Genomic DNA, 22,819 nt, shown 5'->3' with positions numbered 1-22,819 from the left:
CACCTCAAATTTCATGCTTCTTTGAATTTTGCAGTCCGGTCCTTTAGCCTAATAATGGCTACAAAATGTACATGCTAAAGCAAAAGGTGTCTAAAAATGCATGTGTTAGTGAAAATAACACAAAATGCATTATATCAGGGAAAGTTGCTTTGCAAAAATGTGTCTATTAGGCCTACATGCACCCAGAGACTTATGTATTAGGAGAAATTCACACTAGAATGCTGATGAATCTTCAGGATGACTGGGGGTGGGGAACATCACACTAATGTAAATGTGAAGAACTGAACTTATGATTGAAAAAATAAGAAACTGAGATTTGACAGATTCACCTATCCCTACACCTTGCTACATGAGACAGCATTGAATATAGGTATAGCCAGACACTCTCCCATTACACACTTATTATCTTCCTGGCAATTAACAAAGTTTCAAAACTGTAGCGCCAAAAAGGTATTACATGGGATACTGTGAAAGAGGAAAATGTTCAGTCATAGGGTTTATTTATTTTTATTTACCGTATTTTTTGCACCATAACACTCACTTTTTTCCTCCTAAAAAGTAAGGGGAAATGTCTGTGCATGTTATGGAGGGAATGCCTACGGGTGGCATGCCTACGGATTTTCCTCCTCTAAAAACTACGTGCATGTTATGGTCGAGTGCGTGTTATAGAGCGAAAAATACGGTATTTATTTTGCAGTGTTTGTGCCAAACTTGCACTTTCCTGACAGATACTGATGAACAAATCTCCAAACAGTTGCATAAATGTCGAGCTAACCTTTGGAGAGTTTTCTCCATTACCCCAGCCAAAGGAAAATAAGAGTAAAGCAGGTTTATAATTCTTTTTTTTTTAAAAGATATTTATTAAAGTTTTCAATTTTTTATGCAAACAAAAAACAAACAAAAAAATTAAAAAGACATATAGTTCATAATACGTAGTTTTCAATAACATATTTCTCTGACCTCCTCATACCTCCCCTTCTTGTATTCCATTTCAAATTATTTGTTCAGCAAATCCTTAACTTAAAGCATTACAGCTTATAATAACACCTTGTTTTCTATCCAACCATTTTTTCGTATTCCTTTATACCATTACAGCTAGAAACCACTCAATTTCAATCCAGCATCATTCAACATTCCTTAATTTTACAATATTTCTGTAAGTAGTCCTTAAATTTTTTCCAATCTTCTTCTACCGACTCTTCTCCCTGGTTCAGGTTTATAATTCTACCTTATTTCCATGCAAGCCCCAAGTGCCTTCAGAGCTCCAGAATGTTTCATATGCACAACAGAGTGAGCTCCTGTTGCTCTGTCCCAGCTTCTGCTGGCCTACCAGTGCAAGTAGATAAATTGGTGCCACTGTGGCAGGAAGGTAAACAGCATTTCTGTGTGCTCTGGCTTCTGTCACGGTGCTCCATTGCACCAGAAGCGGTTTAGTCCCATGACCAGGAAAGTTGTCTATGGACAAACGCTGGCTCCCCCTGCCTGAAAAGTGAGATGAATGCCGCATCTCATAGTCTCCTTTGACAGGACTTAACCACCCAGGGTCATTTACCTTTACCTTGTTACTTTACCAGGTTCTGCCTGTTGCTACTTGGTTGTTTGCTTGTTCCTCCTCCTCTTCTGCTTCATACAGAGTCACACTCCCTTTCTGCCCTCCATTACAGCTTCCCCCATGTTCACTCTGTCCTTCATGCCAGGCTCCTGTCCTAGTCTCTTTCACCATAATCTCTCACAGTCTTCCATTCACCCTCATTCTCTCTGCTGTTGCCATATTTACTCCCACTTCCTTTCCCGTATGTCAGTTTATCAGCTCCTGTTTACCTTTGTCTTTCTTGGTGACTGAGACCCACACATCATATTTGTCCCCTATCAGGCTGTGATGTTATTTCCTCAGTACTCGGTCTTCATGACATCACTTCTGGTCAGACTGCCAACACCTTGACACGCCTTCAAAATTTCACAGCTCATGGCATCAGGAAGTTCTTCCTAATGCTTTGTTGATTTCCCCTTTCTTCTAATTTGAACTTGTTGATTCTGGCCTTACCCTTAGGAACAGCATAAAACAGAATTGATCTATCTATGCAACAAAAATTTGAAGACGACCATCATATCATCTCTTCTCTCTGCTAAAAATGCTCAGTTGATTGAAACTTTTGCCAGAGGAACTGATCTTCACTCTTGTCATTATTATTTTTTTTGACATGCCCCAGTTTGCTAATACCCTCTTTAAACTGTGATATCCAGAAATGGGCACAGTAAGTACCGGTACTTCAGGTGATGTCTGACCAAAGAAGAATAGAGTGGTACCATGCAGTCTCATGTAATGCTTTTCATTTTGGCTCGTTCAAACAATAATCCATAAAAATGATGCTGAAAACACCACTGAATTTAATTCTGGGTCAAGGTTCCTTTTCATGACACCATGTTATGCCTCCCGTTATTTTTTTCTCTCTCTTTTTTCTTTTTGTGGATTTGCCTTTTTATCTTATTTTATTTAGTTCTTACAATGCAACAATACTACAATGATGTATTCAAAAATAAAAAACATCTTTTAGCAGTTTAAAATTACATTCAACATACATATACTGTATCCAAATATTATTATTTATTTTCTCCCGCTCCCCCCCCCCCGTTATTTTATTTTTCTTATCCCTCTTTTATGCTTGAGTACAACATGCCCAGGCAATGACAAATTCCTTTAAAATTGTGCTGGTTGACCCTGTATCCATCATTATAGCAATAGGGAGAACATTAATGAATCACTGAAACTCAATTTCTGTTAATTTGTGGTAGTATCCCCCCCCCCCATTTTTACAACAGAGAAGTTAAAAAAAAATTGCTTCTGTCTGACCGAACTTGTTCCTAAAACAGCCTTCAAGCTTTGTAAGTAATTACAGCAAGTATCAGTTGCAGACATGTTTCATTTCTAACTCACACTGCTGAAGCTCTCCTTTTCTCCCCCTCTTGTAGGTTAGCAGGACCTTATCACTCTTCACAGTTTCAAAGATGATGAATGCAAGCAGTATTAGGAGAGCAGTATTAGCAAGACTGGATTACTGTAACTCACTCTACATGGGGCTGCCCTTGAGACTGACCCAGAAACTCCAGTGGGTGCAGAATGCCGCGGCGAGACTCCTTATGGGGTCTTCGCTGCGAGATCACATTCACCCGGTGCTATATCAGCTGCACTGGCTCCCGGTGGAGTACAGGGTCAGGTTTAAGGTGCTGGTTTTAACCTTCAAAGCCCTATACGGCCTAGGACCCTCGTACCTACGGGACCACCTCTCCTGGTATGTCCCACAGAGGAACTTACGGTCCTCAAACAAAAACATCTTGGAGGTCCCAGGCACAGAGAGGTTAGGCTGGCCTCAACCAGAGCCAGGGCTTTTTCGTTTGTGGCTCCGATCTGGTGGAACGCTCTGTCACAAGAGACCAGGGCCCTGCGGGACTTGACATCTTTCCGCAGGGCCTGCAAGACAGAGCTGTTCCACCAGGCCTTTGGCTCCCTCCCTCGGCAATCCTCACAGAACTCTAGCCCAATGATTGCCATTAATCTGATTTGAATTAATTTTACAATGAAATGATTTTATAATGTTTTATCATTTTACTGTTGTTAGCTGCTCTGAGCCCGGCTTCAGTTGGGGAGGGCGGGATATAAATAAAATTTATTATTATTATTATTATTATTATTATTATTATTAATAATAATAATAAAACTAATAATGTCAAATCTGGAAAGCCTTAATGTATTTATTTATCAAGATTTATTATCTGCTTTCTTGCAATCAGAATACTCAGGGTGCCATGGCACATCTTCAGTGGTGCCAGGTGGACTCATTAGAGCTGAGATGCCTTTGGTATTACTGCATTGCTCCTGAATGGGCCTTGTCTGCCACCCTCATCTTCTCCCATAGTATTTATTGGCACCTCAACCAAGAGCCTTTTGCAGATCCATTTAATATTGGTTAGAGGCACCATTGAATCCAGAATCCATTATAAAACTAAAACAACTATTTAAGCTGTCACTGGGGTGCATTTTGGGGGTGGAGACAAACTACTCCAGCACTTATAGTAAACAGAGCTTTCAAATGGTGTGTTTTAAATAAATTTGTTTATTGCTATCAAGGAAGAGAGAGATGTACAATTGTGTGCAAACCTGATTTTGCTTACTAAATTTTATAAAGTAAAATGACTCTTGGTGCCTTGAGGAAAATATAGGTGGGACTTCCGGAGGCGGCGCCAATGGCAATGGCGGTCTCCTTCTAACTACGAGGGAGAAGCTCCGCAGAAATCGGGTCTATCCGCTATGGCGCAGCGGAGACCCTTCAAAAAACCGCAGGCGGGGAAAGCCAGCGGCCGTGGGACTCGGCGGGTGCCAAAAGCGCCCCCCCAAGTGGCAAAAGGACCCCGCGAGGGGCTCCGGAGCGGAACGGGGGTGGTGCGGCACTGAGAGACGATCGCTACTTCTGTGGAGTGAAGCCGCAGCAGCTGTTGCTGGAGAGCGCTGTCCTCTTTTCCTTGGAATTCGGCTTTTAAACTACAACCCGTGAGTAAGATTCTGCAAAGTTGGAAAGATCAAAGGATTTGTTCCTTTGATCGGCATAAAGAACTTGAATTTGGCTCTGAAGCGGGAAGACGCAAAAAGGAAGTCCGTCTTCCGGTTTTGTAGACAGTACTAAAGCAAAGACTGTTGGAACTAAGAACCGGGAAAGTTGAGCTAAAAAGACTTAATTTTAATGCCAGATTTAAGAACTCCCTTTCAGAGTGGGGGGGGGGGAGAAGAAAGTACCTTGATTTGAAGGGAAAAGTGGAAGGAAAGAAGAGACCACCACTTAATCCCTGATATTGGTCTGCCAGGAAAGTGGAAAGTATTGCACCGTTTAGAGACATTGTAACTATATGTGTTTAACCTGCATTTGAACTGAATTGAAGGACCCCCTTTGCAACTGTTGCCTTTCTATGGGAAAATTGGAAAGTTAAAAAGAGATACTGCTGCCTTTAGACAAAAGTTGCTTTGAAAAGAACATTGTTGCTATCGTGCTCCCCTAGAGGAGGTCTGGGATACAACTGGGGATTTTCCACTGCAGCTGGTCTGGAGACTTTCTCATAACAAAATAAGTCAAAGCTGTGAGAACGACCTTGGGACTTTAAGATAAAGTTATGGATCAGGAAAAACCCCAGGAAAAATCTACAAGGATAAAAACTAGGCAGCAGCAACGAAGACAATCAATAGTAGTTCCATCTGTCCCAGAAAAAGAAGATACTGGGCAGACAGGAGCAAAAGGAGCAGGCCCTGATGAGACATTAAATGCATCACTTGACAAAATATTTGGAGCTTTGGAAAAATTGTCAGCTAAAATTGACTTAAACACCACAACTATCAGCTCCAACACACAGGCTATTGACCGGCTGCTCCAGGAATCTAAAGTGACAAGGAAAATTGCTGAAGAAGTGAAAGAGAAGGTGCTGGAGGTAGAGGGAAAGATATCCCCAATCAATAAGCAATTGGAGGATCATAAGGCCCAACTATCTCTAATTGAACTTAGAGACAAACAGAATAATTTAAGAATTAGAGCAGTACCGGACGTGGAAGGAGGCAATTTGTGTGACTTTCTTACACAGGAGTTTGAGGAATTTTGGGGCCTTGAGTCGGATAAAGGCTTCAAGATAGTGAGTGCCTTTAGAATTGGCAAAGGGGGAAGAAAGAACAAAGTAAGAGACTGCTTGATTTCACTTAGATCTAAAGAAGAGAGAGACAAAATATTGAGCCTCCATTACAAGAATCCATTGGAGATAGAAGATTTGAGAATTGAAATCTTCAAAGATATACCAAAACACTTATTGGATCTGAGAGCTAACTACGGTGACTTAGTCCAACTGCTAAGAAGAAACAGCATTATTTTCAGGTGGGAGTTCCCCCAGGGCCTGTCCTTTAATTACAAAGGGAAAAAAGTGAAGATAAGATCAGAGGAAGATAAAGTGAGATTTTTGAACTATCACGAGGAAGATCTACAAAAAGAGGCGGAAAAAGAGCCGAAGGCATCAAGACCAGGAGTCCTGGACATAGGGAACCCACCATCAGGCTTGGAAAAAACAGAGAAAGCAATACCACCCACTGATCAAGAACAACTGACGGGAGCAGTTGGAGGGACTACAGAATAACCACACAATGTCTCTGCAAGCACTAAGTTGAAATATCCGGGGTCTGAACTCCCCTGACAAGAGGAAAAGAATCTTTCATTTGTTGAAAAAAGAAAATTTGGACTTGATTTGCCTGCAAGAAACCCATGTGATTAGAACACATAGGAAAGTATTGATTAACAAAAGATTGGGTCAAGAATTTATTTCATCAGACAAAGTTAAGAAGAGAGGAGTGGTGATCTATGCGAAAGAAAGTCTATCTCCAAAATTTGTCTTCAAAGATGAACAAGGAAGATTCGTGGCAATTGAAATACAAGCCCAAGGAGAGAAATTCTTGATAGTAGGTGTTTACGCACCAAATGAGGGGAAATCAGAATTTTTTAAGAAACCGCATGAGACGTTGTTGGATTTTATGGATTATAACATTATTCTACTTGGAGATATGAATGGAGTGGTATCGCCAAACATGGACAAGTCAGACAGACAAGTAATAACAAAAGATGGAAGACTACCGAAATCTTTTTTTGAAATGAAGACAATATGGACTTAATTGACACTTGGAGAACAAAGAACCCCCTAAGTAAAGAAGGGACTTTCTTTTCTGAAGCCAAAAAGACCTGGACAAGAATTGACCAAATCTGGATAACTAGAGGAATGGCTCCAAAGATTCGAAAGGTGGAAATCTGCCCAAAAACCTGCTCTGACCATAACCCCGTGAAAGTGGAAATGAAACTAACACCGACTGGTTCCTTCAGATGGAGGATGAATGACACCTTGTTCAGAGATCCAGAAATCATTAGGAAGGCCCAAAAAACTGTGAAAGACTATTTTGAGATAAATTTGAAAACATCAGTGGAAAAAAGGGTAATCTGGGACGCAAGTGAAGCCGTTATGAGAGGATTCCTAATTCAACAGAACACAATAAAAAAGAGAACTCAAGATGAGAAAAAGGGAAAGATCTTGGAAAAAATAAAAGAAGGAGAGAAGAAGCTTAGAGCCAAACCAAAGTCGCAGGAAATCTTGAGAGAGATCAAATTTCATCAAGCACAATATATGAAAATGACAAATCAGGAGACAGAATGGAAAATTAAACAGATGAGACAGAAGACTTTTGAATCTGCTAATAAATGTGGGAAATTGCTAGCATGGCAATTGAAGAAAAGACATAAGTTAAATACTGTGACTAATCTTGAAGTGAATGGAAAGAATATACAAAACCCACAGGAGATTAGAAACTGCTTCCAGAGATATTTAAAAAAACTTTATACACAAGGGCCACAGATAGAGACTAAAATTGATCAATTTTTGAAAGCCAATGGATTACAAAAAATTTCTCAAGAAAACAAATTATTGTTGAACTATAAAATATCAGAACAAGGGGTTGAAGGTGCCATACAGACTATGCAACTGGGAAAATCTCCAGGGCCTGATGGATTAACCTCCAAATACTATAGAACTTTGAAGGACTATTTGATTCAACCACTAAAGGAGGTTTGCAACGAAATTATGGAGGGGGAAAAGGTGCCGGAGTCGTGGAAAGAAGCATTCATCACACTTATACCTAAAACTGAGTCTGAGAAGACACAACTTAAGAATTATCGCCCCATATCCCTGCTTAATGTGGATTACAAAATTTTTGCAGATATTTTGGCTAAAAGACTTAAAAAAGTATTAGCAGAGATGATACATAAAGACCAGGCTGGCTTTCTCCCTGGTAGACATTTATCTGATAATATGAGGAATGTAAAGTTACAAGTGAATATCAATACAAAAGCAGTTTTGATATTCGTAGATGCAGAGAAAGCCTTTGACAACATCTCTTGGATTTTTATGAAGAAAAATCTTCAGGGGATGGGGGTTGGGCAAAATTTTGAAAATGGTATAGGTGCGATTTACTCTGAACAAAAGGCTAAACTGATAGTTAATAATATAGTGACAGAAGAATTTAAAATTGAGATAGGGACACGACAAGGCTGCCCAATTTCCCCATTGCTCTTTATTTCGGTCCTGGAGGTTTTGCTAAATATGATCAGAAGGGACCAGCTGATTCATGGTATTCAGGTCGGAGCTAAACAATACAAACTTAAAGCCTTTGCAGATGATCTTGTATTGACATTACAAGAGCCAGTGCCTAGTACTAAGAGGGCTCTAGAATTAATCCAGGAGTTTGGTCAAGTGGCAGGCTTTAAGTTAAACAAGTTTAAAACTAAGGTTCTGGAGAAAAATTTGACGCCGATGGAGAGAGAGAGGTTTCAGAAAGAGACAGATCTAACATTAGTAAAGAAGGTAAAATACCTGGGGGTGAATATGACTGCTAAGAATGCAAATCTATTTAAAGACAATTATGAGAAATGTTGGTCAGAAGTGAAGAAAGACTTAGAGATTTGGTCGAATTTGAAGCTTTCCTTGCTTGGTCGAATTGCTGTTATTAAGATGAATGTATTGCCGAGAATGTTGTTTTTGTTCCAATCATTGCAAATCATTGACAAGATGGACTGTTTCAAGAGGTGGCAAAGAGATATCTCTAGATTTGTCTGGCAGGGCAAAAAGCCCAGAATAAAATTTAAGATACTTACTGATGCTAAAGACAGAGGGGGGGTTGCCCTGCCGGACTTTAAACTTTATTATGAATCAGCAGTTTTTTGCTGGTTGAAGGAATGGCTACTTCTTGAGAACACTGATATCCTAGATCTTGAAGGTTATGATAATGTATTTGGGTGGCATGCATATTTGTGGTATGGCAAGGTTAAAGCGCATAAAGCATTCAAAAACCATATTGTCAGGAAAGCATTATTTAATGTCTGGATAAGGTATAAAGATTTTTTTGAGAATAAAACCCCAAGGTGGTTATCACCTATGGAAGCGAAAGCTATGAAAAAACTTAATATGGAGGCAAAATGGCCAAAGTATTGTGAAATTTTGGAACAGGAAGGTGACAAGCTGAAATTGCAGTTATGAGAAGCTCAAAGGGAAGGTGCGAGACTGGTTACATTATTTTCAAATAAGAGAGGTTTATAATCAAGACAAAAAAATTGGTTTTCAGGTGGAAAAATCAAAAGTTGGAAACAGAATTGTTAGAACCCAATGCTAAGATATTATCAAGAATGTATAATTTGCTGTTGAAATGGAGTACTGAGGAAGAAACGGTAAAATCTGCTATGATTAAATGGGCACAAGATATAGGACACAATATCATGTTTGCTGACTGGGAGCAGTTGTGGACCACTGGGATTAAATTTACGGCATGTAATGCCCTAAGAGAGAATATTATGAAAATGATGTATAGGTGGTACATGACCCAAGTCAAACTTGCAAAAATATACCACTTGCCCGATAATAAATGTTGGAAATGTAAAGAAATTGAAGGTACATTCTTTCACCTTTGGTGGACGTGCCTGAGGATTAAGGCTTTCTGGGAGACGATTTATAAAGAAATGTAAAAGGTACTTAAATACACTTTTGTGAAGAAACCAGAGGCCTTTCTCCTGGGCATAGTAGGCCAATTGGTGCCAAAGAAGGATAGAACTTTCTTTATGTATGCTACAGCAGCAGCAAGAATACTCATCGCAAAGCATTGGAAGACACAAGAATTACCCACCTTGGAAGAATGGCAGATGCAAGTAATTGACTATATGGAAATGGCTGAGATGACTGGCAGAATCCGAGATCAGGGAGAAGAGTTGGTGGAAGAAGATTGGAGGAAATTTAAAATTTATTTACAGAAGTACTGTAAAATGTATGAATGCTGATGACATTGAAATAAAATGAAGGGGTTCTAGTAACAAGAGATAAAAATTTGAAATTATAAATTTGGGAGGTAAAATATATAAAGATAAAGTAGTAGGATACGAATTTGCTGAACTAACTGTTAAAAAGGGATATAAAAAAGGGAGGCGTGAGGAAGTCAGGAAAATAAGTTAATCAAAGATGAACAATTAGAAAAGAGTGATTTGTGTTTTTTCCTATTTTATTTTTTGTGTGTTGACTGCTTTTTTTTCTCCCCCCCCCCTTGTTAGGTTAAATGTTTGTATTTTATGTATTGTGAAAGCTTGTATTGTTGTGTTTTATATTTTCCCTGTGTTTTTACTGTTCTATGTTTGGTTGTTTCTTTTTACTGTTAAACTTAATAAAATATTATTATATAAAAAAAGAAAATATAGGTGGAATATGACATTGGAGAAATCCCTGTCAGATTTTGCAGTGCAGTTAGCTCTGCCAGCTTTTATGCTTTTCCCCTTGACAAGGGGGCAGCACAGTCTCAGTTTAGATCAGGGAACAGAGCAGTAAAGGAGTATGTCTGACCTCTCCCTTCCTCACCCTTCCCAAGATTGCAGATGTCTCCGTTTTCATTTTCCTAAAGTACAAAAGGCCTGAATTATTATTATACATTCACTTTTGGAATTTGAAGAAGGTGTCTCAAGGTTCAGGGGTTTACACTTTAAGCTGCTTTTATTGCCCTTATCATTCCATCAAATGCTTACGTTATCACCACATGTGTGTTGCTTTTGTACTAGTTCCAGCTGTAGATGGTGTGGAATGACTTGTTGAAACTTGACATCTGTGTTCCGTTTTTTTGCCCCATTTCTGTTAATGCACCCACGTTTCTGTATGGTATTGTTGCATTCTGATTCTGAACTTGGACAGAGAGACTTTGGAATGGTTAGAATTCCAGACAGTGTGTTAGACTCTTCATTATTGCCTGAGCTTTAAAGAGATGAAATTTACAAAAGCGTTAGCAATATAATATTCTCCCTAAAAATTAAATAATATTGAAATGTCAGATCCTGGCTTTTGCAGTGAGGTTCATATTATGCAATTAACATTTTATTCCAGGGGAAGAAGATTAATTTTCTTTCGAAATGCATTTGCATGCATCTAAGATATCACATGAGTTTTCTACCCTAGTGGTGTCCATGTTTAAAACTGCTTTTGCCCGAAATCTAGCTTTTGGATAATCAGTTGCCATTAAATGTTGCGGAGCCCACCTTGCTGAATATTTCAGTGCGTTTCTGCTATAAGGAGGAATAAAACTAAAATACACACATCCACCATGAAGTGCAGATGACACATGCAAGTTCAGTGGAATTGTGACAGCAGTTCTCTTCTTCTTCTTCCCACCTGCTCCTCCTCCTCCTCCTCCTCCTTCTCATTCTCCTTCTTTTTGTCTGATTACAGTGGTACCTTGGGTTACATACGCTTCAGGTTACATACGCTTCAGGTTACAGACTCTGCTAACCCAGAAATAGTGCTTCAGGTTTAAGAACTTTGCTTTAGGATGAGAACAGAAATCGTACCACTGTACTTCAGACTTTGAAACATATCTCTTTCTGGATACAGCCTGTTGCTCCAATGCTGCCCCCATAAATGCTTTTAACAACTGAAAAATGGCTACTGTCTCAAGCTATCTGGATTACAATAAACATTTGTAAAAAAACAGAAAAGAATCTGCTTCCAAAATGGAGCCTCTTAACTGATGTGACTATCCAATTTGTGTGCAATGCTAAGCCAAATCATGCCTTAAAGTAAATGCATGGGTTCCTGGAGAGGACAGTGTGGGCAGTGTGTTGATGCCGCCACACTACTCAATACTAAGCCATGGTTTGGGTTAGTGTGTCATCTAAACCTGGGCTCATGGTTTGTCTTCCTCCATACAAACCATGAGCTCTAATCAAGATTTGTTCTTTGTTTACAAGTCATGGTTTTCTGGTGGAGACAACCACAACCCTGTGTTTGGATGACATGCTAACAAAACTATAGTGTTGTTCACAGTCCTGTGACAGGATCAGGATCCTGGAGAACAAACAAAATAGCTACCATCTCCTTTTGGGCAAACATGCACAAACATGTGTTTATGCTAAGCCATGATTTGGCTTAGCATTATATGCAAACTGAGGCATAGCGTACATCAAAAAGATGTAGTGTTTGTTGCTGTAATGATTAAATACAGTTTTTTTTTAAAAAAATGGAAATTTCTAGGAATGCCATTACAAAACGAAGCAAAAGACAGTGGTTCTGGGAAATTAGTGTGATGTTGTCATACTTTTTCAAATGAGAGTGGATGTAATTATGTTTTTAAACTTCTAGACTATTACAGGGCAGCAAATAAGCGGGTCTTATGCAAACCTTAGGGACGCGGGTGGCGCTGTGGGTAAAAGCCTCAGCGCCTAGGGCTTGCCGATCGAAAGGTCGGCGGTTCGAATCCCCGCGGCGGGGTGCGCTCCCGTTGCTCGGTCCCAGCGCCTGCCAACCTAGCAGTTCGAAAGCACCCCCGGGTGCAAGTAGATAAATAGGGACCGCTTACTGGTGGGAAGGTAAACGGCGTTTCCGTGTGCTGTGCTGGCTCGCCAGATGCAGCTTTGTCACGCTGGCCACGTGACCCGGAAGTGTCTCCGGACAGCGCTGGCCCCCGGCCTCTTGAGTGAGATGGGCGCACAACCCCAGAGTCTGTCAAGACTGGCCCATACGGGCAGGGGTACCTTTACCTTTACCTTTATGCAAACCTTATGGATGAAGGTTATTTTGAAATATTAGCTTAAGTATTTTGTTAGTTCATCACAGTTCTGTGAATAGAAGTTGTTTTATTAAGAGTTACTGATACATTTGATGTTCTGAGTAGACTACTATACCTTATCACTTTGAATGTCTGGCCACCAAATGGCAGTCTTGCACTGTACTTCAAAGCAAAGCAAAGTGCAAATCTGGCAGAGGAAAACCCTTCTAAATGCAAGAGACTATTGATGTCACCTATTCAGAAACATTAGTCGAGCCCAGCCTAGGATGCTTTGCTCTCTTATAACTAATCCCTTCTTAAGAACAGATTGCATTGAAATACCATCTCATAGCAGTGCGGTATTGTGTTCTTCCTTCCCCTTTTATTGTTTAGGTGTGTGAAATCTCAGTCACACAGCCATATGCTGATGAATTGCCAGGTTGCTTGGGTATTGGATTGCAATAAAATGAGCATACTTTATAGTGTTTAGCCTGGTTTCAGTTTCCCCATCATGCAGAGGAACTTTGTGATGGACATGACCAAATGGCTCGCAATTGGGAGGAAGCATTTAGCGGTTTAATTGTAAGATTTTTATGATGGTTATTTGCCTTTCCCTTTAATGATGATAGAAAGAGCCGAAGCACTATTTGTGGGATTATAAAAGGAAGTACGGTATCTTTTGTGGGAGCAATCCTCAAAGTGCCTCTCTTGCCAGCAGGCCTTTATTTATGTTGTTGCCGTTTGCACTAGAATTTGTACAATTCTGTTGAAATGAAGAGGGGCTTTGGGTCAACAGTATCTCCTTGTTGTTGTTTGGTCGTTTAGTTGTGTCCAACTCTTCGTGACCCCATGGACCAGAGCACACCAGGCACTCCTGTCATCCACTGCCTCCTGCAGTTTGGTCAAACTCATACTGGTAGCTTCGAGAACACTATGCAACCATCTCGTCCTCTGTCGTCCTCTTCTCCTTGTGCCCTCCATCTTTCCCAACATCAGGGTCTTTTCTCTTCTCATGAGGTGTCCAAAGTATTGGAGTCTCAGCTTCAGGATCTGTCCTTCCAGTGAGCACTCAGGGCTGATTTCCTTCCGAATGGATAGGTTTGATCTTCTTGCAGTCCATGGGACTCTCAAGAGTCTCCTCCAGCACCATAATTCAAAAGCATCAATTCTTCGGCGTTCAGCCTTCTTTATGGTCCAGTATCTCCTAGGCTTTGCCAAATATTTATCAAGGGTAGAGGAGAGTGAGAACAGAAAGGTCTCTGCTGTAAAGATATACTAAAGCATAAATGAAAATCCTAAAAACCCTTAGAGCCCCCCCATCTGCACTATACAATTAAAACAGTATCATACCACTCTAAACATCTTCCCCCAAAGGATCATAGGAAGTGTAGTTTGTTAAGGGTGTTGAGAAGTGATAGGAGACTGCTGTTCCCCTCACACAGCTACAATTCACAGAGTTCCTTAGGAAAAGGGATTGATTGTGAAACCATGCTGGACACCCTTAACGGACTACACTTCCCAGGATTCTTTGGGGGAAAGCCATGACTGTTTAAAGTGGTATGATACAGCTTTAAATATATAGTGCAGATGAGGCCTTAGCTCTGTGGCTACCTCCCAAAATCATTTGTGTTAGTCGAGACATCACAGCTGAGAAAACATTAGAATTCCATTCATGAGGTGGACTGATCCCATATGGAGTATTTGTGCCTGTGTGATATTTCCCAGGGCATCGTCATTGCACACACAGTTGTGCTGGAACGTGCTAGAAATAACTTATCCATCCTTCAGAGAAGTGGGACGTTAGCATGATCCTCCCTGTGTGATCTTTTAGGCCCTCTGTTATCCCTAGATACATGACATCTAGTCTTTTCGCATGCCAAAACAATTAGCCGAACGAAACAATGAATTTGGCAGTATGACATTGCTTAAGATGCGGTTAGGAATGTGAGCTGTACACTGGGAAATCATTGGCTCAGATCTTCTCTCCAGACGTAAACTCAATAGGTGGTCCCAGGCAAGTATTGGTTCTCATCCAGCATCAGCAACACATTGCTCTTTGCAATACTGGCAAAGAAAAATCTAGACATGCAAAAAGGACCAGTGCTGGTCTCAAGAAGCCTGCACCATGGATTTATAAATAAAGATTAATGATGGAAACCTAACATAGGAACTTTAAAATGAAACAAAAACTATCCAAGAGTGTGGTGAATTGGTGCAATTGCCTTGGGACACTTGCAAACTAAGGTACAGAGGGAGGATGGAGAAAGGAAGAAAAAACAGCAATAAAGGGAAACAAGAGAAGACTTGATTGCAATATGTATCTTGTGCAGAGAGATAATTGTCCTGCTTCTGAACCACCAGATTGTACCCAACACTGCCGTTCTGCTTGAGAAACAGGTTTCTGCTTGTGCCATAGAATTTCCCTCAGACACCCTCAAAATCTGCCCCAGAGGATTGGGGGACCATCTGGAGCAGATTTTGGGAACACACAGGGAAAGTGAGGTAAGGAAGGGAAACTCCTGTTGCATAAGTGAAAAGCCACCCACACAGCATTGCATAGACCTCTCTGACTCCCACTCTTGATTCTGTAAACCTTCTGATTCTCCCGTGTTATGCATTTCCTGTTCTAAAACAAAGCAAGACGACGACTTCTTTGCATTTTCTGTTCAGCTATGTAGCCCTGCCTTTCCTTGAAGAACAGGCCAATGAGCCAACGTAAGAACCAAGCAAACTCTGAATTTGCAAACTCTTGAATTCATCCACAGGACTCAAATACAAATTTAATTTGTATGTAACATTACATTAAAATAATATGAATGGTTCTTTGTTGGAGCTGAAATTTTCTGGGGAATTTGGGGGTTTCCTCCCTTAACACCCCTTCCCTTGCATAGCTGGTAAATACCTTTTGATGCAACAATTACATTCTTTTTAATAATTTGGCATGGTGCTATTTACATTAATAGGCACCATTTTAGGGAAGGGAGGAAGCCAATTACAGTGGCAACTGTTTTGCTCTCTTTCTGAACAGATTTTCCTCTCCATTTCCAAAGTGCTTGGCTATCATGCGCATTTTTCAGAGAGGTAGCAAATGTTAGGACCCCTTCCAAAATATTAATAAAAAGCAGTCATAGACCAGTAAACAAGATGAATACACAGTGCACAAATACAGCAACGCACATGAACACACCTGGTCTTCAGATGCCTTTTAGTAAAGGTAAAGGTAAAGGTACCCCTGCCCGTACGGGCCAGTCTTGACAGACTCTAGGGTTGTACGCTCATCTCACTCTATAGGCCGGGAGCCAGCGCTGTCCGCAGACACTTCCGGGTCACGTGGCCAGCGTGACGAAGCTACCCTGGCGAGGCAGAGCCGCACACGGAAACGCCGTTTACCTTCCCGCTAGTAAGCGGTCCCTATTTATCTACTTGCACCTGGGGGGTGCTTTCGAACTGCTAGGTTGGCAGGCGCTGGGACCGAGCAACGGGAGCGCACCCCGCCGCGGGGATTCGAACCGCCGACCATGCGATCGGCAAGTCCTAGGAGCTGAGGTTTTACCCACAGCGCCACCCGGGTCCCCCTTCAGATGCCTTTTAGGGTACATATATCATTGCAACTAGGCCACAGTACCCATTTGGTTTGGTGCTTATTGTCTGTATCCTTTAATCTGCCCTTGCTTTTTGTTTTTAACAATCCTGATGCAATTGCACCCTGGCCTGGGATCACTCTGCTATGAAGGCTGAGCTGAAGCAAGGGAAGCCTTTTAGATGCTCGTCATTATATTCCCCATTTTGTTTGCCCTCTGCCCAGCGCGCTTCACAGCGTGCCTTTGGAGAGTGCTGGCTGGAGTCTGCCTCATGCTGCAACGGAATTGTGCATGCTACACAACTGTGTGCTGTTTCTGGGAGGTTAGGCCCAGAAGTGACACATGGATCTGACTGAGCCCACAAGTGCAATGGGGCTTCTGTCAATTTTTAACTGCGCGGAGCCTCCAGTTCATTTGCAGAGTGCACTCTTGTAAATACAATCTCATTTCCTCCCCTCCTTTATAAATGGAAAACCTTTGCTTTGATGAAAGACCTCTCCTAGCTTGATGATGCAGCTGTCACCATGGAGATGTCCTGCCAACAACAAAAAAGGATGAGTTCTCTGCAGAATTAATATTTTTTAACAAACAAACAAAAAAAGTATAAACAGCAGATAACTTTTAATGCCTTTGATTAAATCCCTGTCTCATAACTCGGACCGGAAACGAAAAGAGGACATACATATTTGTCTGTGGCACATTAATTTTATTCTTGTAAATGTTCTGTAATCCCCATGGAATGCAGTGTGCGTAATGACAGATTAACAAAATGGGTGTGAGTGAAAGACTTCGAGCCAAAGACAGTAAAGAGAGGGATGTGTAATTAGCTGAATTTGAGGGAATGATTCAAACCCTTGACTCTGTAATTTTTCAAGTGTTAATATTTTGCTAATCACTTTTATCGTCACACAGCTCATCTTAAGGTTGTTGCCATCAAAGTTAAACCAGCTATTGTTTTTAAAAAGTGCATTTGAAATGTTTCAAAAACAACACGCATTCCATTTTGAAGACATTGTCAATACATCTGGCTGCCTTGAGTCATATTGAATGAAAAGCTTTAGGAATAAGAAACCATTCTGGATATGTAAAAAAAAAACCACCAGTTGCCACCAGGGCTTTTCTGCAGGATGATGCTCCACAATGAAATGATATTGCTTGTGGCTGAATTAAACAAATTGCTATGAAATATATACTGAAGCTAATCCAAGAGTGTAGGTGATGTTTTTGTCCTAGGTCTTTTAAGAGGCTGGCAAATGTTCAAGAATATAGTAGAAGATGTAGTAGGAGATCTAGATCAGAGGAAGGTGTGGAACTTTTTATCAGTCATTTCCATGAAAAGAAGAGAGTCATTGTTATATACTGAAGTTCTCACCCTGGGCTAGCAGGGGGATACTGTAGATAGTTTTCACTCAGGTCTGCATATGCAAATAAGGAATTGAAAGTGACATTCAGTGATTGGATAGTTACAGAAAGTGGTTACTGTTGCATTGTAGTTGAGCTCTATTTAAGCAGGTTGGCTGAACCCTTCAGTTCAGTTCTGTTCTGGCCTGTGAATAAACAAGAGCTGTCTGAAGAATCGCTGTGTCGTCTGATATGTTCACCCACAACTTAACAGTCACTATAAGTGAAGTCAAAACTATTGATGTATGTGGCCTAACATGCATTCTGGCACAGACCAGAGAAGTTTGTGGAATTGGGGGAGATGACAGGCCTGCCCTGAAATAGCAGACAGGCTACGCAGCCTCCTGTTCCTCCAAGACCTGCTGAGATTGGGGTTTCTGTTGTCAGAGGAAGCTAATAAGGGACCATTAAGAAGAGAGAGCAGGAGGCGGCTTGAAGTTGCCAGTCAAAAGTTGTTCAGCACCAGTGGTAACAGGCCAAAGAATCACTCCTGTACTACTGGTAGATGTGATGGCTGCTCTTGTTGATTCTGCATTATTATCCAGTGCTACTGTTCCACACACACAACGGACTTGTGTAAAGGAACTCCCCCTCTCCTTTTCCCTGCATCCTTCTGCACACCCTCCAAATCTGCTCAAGAGGATTGGGGACTCGCACTGAGTCCAGATAACAGATTTGCAAGCTTTGCTGTGAGATTGATTTACTTATTACCCCTCCCCCCAACCTACACACACACACACACACACACACACACACACACACACAGTGTTAAATTAAGTCTTATGGGACATCAGGACATTTAGGCAGTCATTAACATTCCGGATTAAACTAGCTCTTTTTCCTCTTATGTTGACTGTAAAATACTGTGTTTCTGGACGCTGTGTCTGTTTGTCCCCCGCCATGTAGTTTAATGCATGCAACTGAACAGTGTTTAAATCATCACTGTTGACTTGCACACCACTCATATAGAGAGATATTCTTAAATATTCTTGCTTTAGCATTTAAATTGGATGTCAGGGAAAGATGTGGAAACAGGTTACTACTTGTTATTCTGTTCGCATGGTGCTTTTTGTACAGAGATTCTTTCCCCCAAATCTGGGTGTGATGGGATGATGAGCTGCTTGTGCGTAAAGTCTAGTCCCTCAGAGTTTGGCTAAGTCCACAAACCTCTGTCTGTGACGGAGCTCCTTAAGCATGGCTCCATCAGTCGCTCGTAGAATCGGACAGTGGGCGTTTACGGAACTTCTTCCAGCATAAAAGTTCCTTAACGGAAACGCGTCTTCTGGACTCTCGGCGTGACAGTTTCCGGCGAGGAGTGGGTGTCCCTATGGGAGGTCCTGAAACCTCCCCGCTATTTTCGCTGGAAGTGTCTCTGAGCCCTCCCTCCGACTCACTTTCCCTTGGAACTCCACCTCTCCCCCTGCTGGTTCCCTCCTCAGCTGATAAGTCTCTCTCAGCCTCTGTGAGCCCTTTCACCTCCTGTTTCTCCGATGGCAGTTCCCTGACACTGGGCTTCAGTAACAATAATCTGACCTAGTATAGCCTTTTATCCATTCCAATTTTCTGCCTGTTCATAATCAGTGAGAAATATTGAAGTTGAAGTAGTTAAAATGAGGGGGAAATACTTCTGAATAACTAAGGTTTCGTTTTTGATTATCAAATCAGGCTAAATGACTGCAAGGACAGGATATAGTCTGTTCCAGCCTTCTGCATGACCCTGGGCTAGTCACTCATTCTCAGCCGAACCTACCACAGTGGGTTTTTTGTGAGATTAATAAGGGGGTGGAGACTATATATGGCACCTTAAGCTCTTCAGGGAAAAGATAAATATTATAAATATTATAAATCAATAAAATTAAATGCCATTATTATTTGTGTATCAGCCAGTGACCACAACCCGAAGCTCTGTGTTCACTGACTTTACCTACTACTCTTTTACTGTTTTTTTACATTGTATTTTTATTGTAATTATATTATTTAGCGTTGTTGCACTGTACACCGCTTACATTTTTGAAATATTGAGCAGTTCCTACATGCTTTAAATAAATGAATAAATAAATGTTTAACTGCTCTAATGAGGAGATGATGAGGGGGAAATAGTTGTAGCTTGCAAGGGAATCAAATAAAACAATTGCTGGTTGTGGTTGTTCCATGTTTGCATATGGCACATCTTATCTGCATTTCATACTCAGGTGTTCTCGTTATTTTTAGTTTCAGCAGAAGCATATTTCTAATCTGTTGTGGCAAACTGTCAAAGCAGAATCAAAAGCCCAAAGGAGATCTTGTCTTCTGCGTACCTGGCAGTTGTGAAATACCATACGAAAGAAACATTAACATTACTATTAGTATTAGAAAAAGAGGGAAAGAAACTAAGCAACTGGGGGGTGGGAAGCCATCACAACAGACACAGTCGCATATAACTGCACTCACCAAGCCATTTGTTTCCATTTTCGATGGGCAAGGTTGTGCCTTAGGAAACTATCTTTCCACATTGGGCATTATGGTAGGAGCATGTGACTTATGTAGTATCCAGGTCCCTTATTAAAATAATAATAATTTCAAAGGTCAGCACCAGCATTTTGAATTGGGCATGAAGCAGGGGTAGGCAACCTAAGGCTAGGGGACCAGATGCCCACATACGGTCTGGGAATCAGTGTGTTTTTACATGAGTAGAATGTGTGCTTTTATTTAGAATGCATCTCTGGGTTATTTGTGGGGCATAGGAATTTGTTCATTTCACCCGCCTGCCCCCAAATATAGTCCGGCCCACCCACATGGTCTGAGGGACGGTGGGCCAGCCCACGGCTGAAAAAGGTTGCTGACCCCTGGCCTGGAGTAATAGTGTAACAGTGTTAAACATACTGACTTTCGGTCTCACGTTAGCATCCAGGTAGCTGCATTTTTCACCAGCTGAAGTTTGTCAATCAGGAAAGGTAGCCACACAAAAAGTACATTACAGTTATTCAGCTGCACATTTAGAGGAGAAGCTTGTCAGGTGGCAGTGGTAGCTTGTTTCTAAAAGCAGCAGGTTTGGAAATCCCAGTGCTCAGATCACAGAATTTGTTTCTGTTTGTTTGCTTGGTTCCTACAAGTTTCCCATAACTCCAATTACTAGTTATCTAATAGATCTTGTTAAAATTATCACAATAATCTTTGCCAACAGCAAAGCAAAGTAAACTGAAACCTACCAGAGATACTGTATACAGATTGCCAAAACATGAAAGTTATACAGCAAAATTTTCATGCAACATGGTAAAGTATACCAGTGCTTTCCACAAAAATCTTTCATATTTTAAAAAGTTTCCTAGCCAGTGATTTGGAGTACTCCTGCAATGAAATCTCTTCTGCATTTAAACCATTTTACTAGATGTTCTCATTTGTGAGATAGCTGGTGTCAATTTTGTTCTTCTTTTTTCTTATTGCAGGTGATGTGCCTTCAGGATTTTTTTGGCGAAGATGACATATTCATTGCATGTGGCCCTGAAAAGTTTCGTTATCAGGATGACTTCTTGCTAGATGAAAGCGGTAAGAAAACAACATTTTTCATAGATGTATCACTATCTATCTATCTATCTATCTATCTATCTATCTATCTATCTATCATCTATCTATATTAAGAAATGTTTTAAATTTCCAAGTTGTGCATTTGTGAATGGTTTTTATTACCTGGGCCAAGTGGGCTTAATGAAACTGTTAACCCAGAGTTTGATACAAAAGCAGTCACTTCATGTTTTCAAAATCCTTTGCTTTTGCAAAATATAACCTATTAAGGCTAGAAATGTCACGTTTAACTGTCAGGTTTCTGTAACCTTTAATAGTATATGTCTTGATGGTGAGGCAGAGAAAGGGGAAATGGTAACAGTTCCCATCTGTTGTGATTTATGGAACACTGGCCAATGTGTTAAGCAGCTTTTTGGCTGGGCTCTGAGAGGCAGACACTGCCAGCTGGCTTGTTCTTCTCCCCACATCAGGAGAAGACACTTTCACAGTGGAGAAATTTCTGTGGTGGGGCATCTGGGAAATCTCTCAGATTGTGCCTGTCCTCAAGGAGTAGGTCTGAAGAGTTCTGTCATAATCTCAGGTGTCAAAAACTTGTGTTCTGAGTGGAGTGTAACAAATGAGAACATGATGAACCAGGAAGAGGCTGATGCTGAATAAGCTTAGGCATGAGTCACTGCTCAATACTTCCCCTCCCCATCTCAAGACACATCAAGGGTACCAGCTCATCTAGAAATTTGGTGGTGGGATATGCTGAGGGTGGTTAATTCCTGCTCTGAAAGATTTTGCGGGAAGGTATTAGACTGAAAAACATTTCCTCACAGCATCACTGGAAGTTAGCTAAACACTGGTATCTTATAAGATTTCCAGTGCTGGATCAGACCAAAAGCTTATCTAGCGCAGCATCCATTTTCTCACATTGGCCAGGCAGATGCCTATGGGAAGCCTACATCTTTATGAGTCACTTAGTACTGCTGCACATGCCCCCAGTCTCTGAGTGGCAAGAGATTCCAGGGGTTCCAGCCCTTAACCAGAGTCTGGTTTCCTTGGAATGGAGGTCAATGGAAACTGTGGTGTCTCTAGGACATATAGTATTGTTTACACATATATACAACCTGAACTTAGGCTGGAGAGGCTCACAGCATTAACACTCCAACAAATCTGGCCTCCCCACTAGGTTTCAAGGGAAGCCCCAAGCCACAGCTTTGGGTCTAGCACAAAGCAAAGCAAGCCTCTGTGTTTCCAGCTTCTGGCAGGAGCCAAGACACCCCCACCCCCCTCTCTCTCTCTCACACACACAGTCTCCCTCTTGGCCTGTTGTTTTCCCTCCTAGAATTAAGTGGCATCCAGCCAGGTGAGGTAGGAAAAGGCCCATCCATTCATTCTGCTGCAACAGTTCAACCTCTTTAGACATAGTTACAGAAAGGTAGCCGTGTTGGTCTGCCATAGTCAAAACAAATTTTTTTTCCCTTCCAGTAGCACCTTAAAGACCAACTAAGTTAGTTCTTGGTATGAGCTTTCGTGTGCATGCAGACTTCTTCAGATACAGTGTGTATCTGAAGAAGTGTGCATGCACACGAAAGCTCATACCAAGAACTAACTTAGTTGGTCTTTAAGGTGCTACTGAAAGGAAAAAAAAATTCTCTTTAGACATGTAAATGGCAGAATTGGTTTGGCTCATTCCACAGGTTTTGTCTCACAGATACTG

General features: G+C 41.1%; 1 protein-coding gene across 4 annotated transcripts in view; it reads left to right on the top strand.

The window, feature by feature from the left end:
- DCLK1 (doublecortin like kinase 1) overlaps window positions 1–22,819 on the top strand; it is a 207,411-nt gene that overhangs the window by 82,171 nt on the left and 102,421 nt on the right. For all 4 annotated transcript variants that reach the window (XM_053386045.1, XM_053386044.1, XM_053386046.1 and 1 more), the window contains exon 4: window positions 21,039–21,138. In XM_053386045.1, coding sequence (XP_053242020.1) covers window positions 21,039–21,138 — 100 coding nt within the window. The remainder of the gene's footprint in view (window positions 1–21,038; window positions 21,139–22,819) is intronic.

Source organism: Podarcis raffonei, chromosome 4, assembly GCF_027172205.1.
Source record: "Podarcis raffonei isolate rPodRaf1 chromosome 4, rPodRaf1.pri, whole genome shotgun sequence".
NCBI lineage: Eukaryota > Metazoa > Chordata > Lepidosauria > Squamata > Lacertidae > Podarcis > Podarcis raffonei.
The sequence above is the reverse complement of the archived record's forward strand: the minus strand, read 5'-3'. Positions and strand labels throughout refer to the sequence as shown.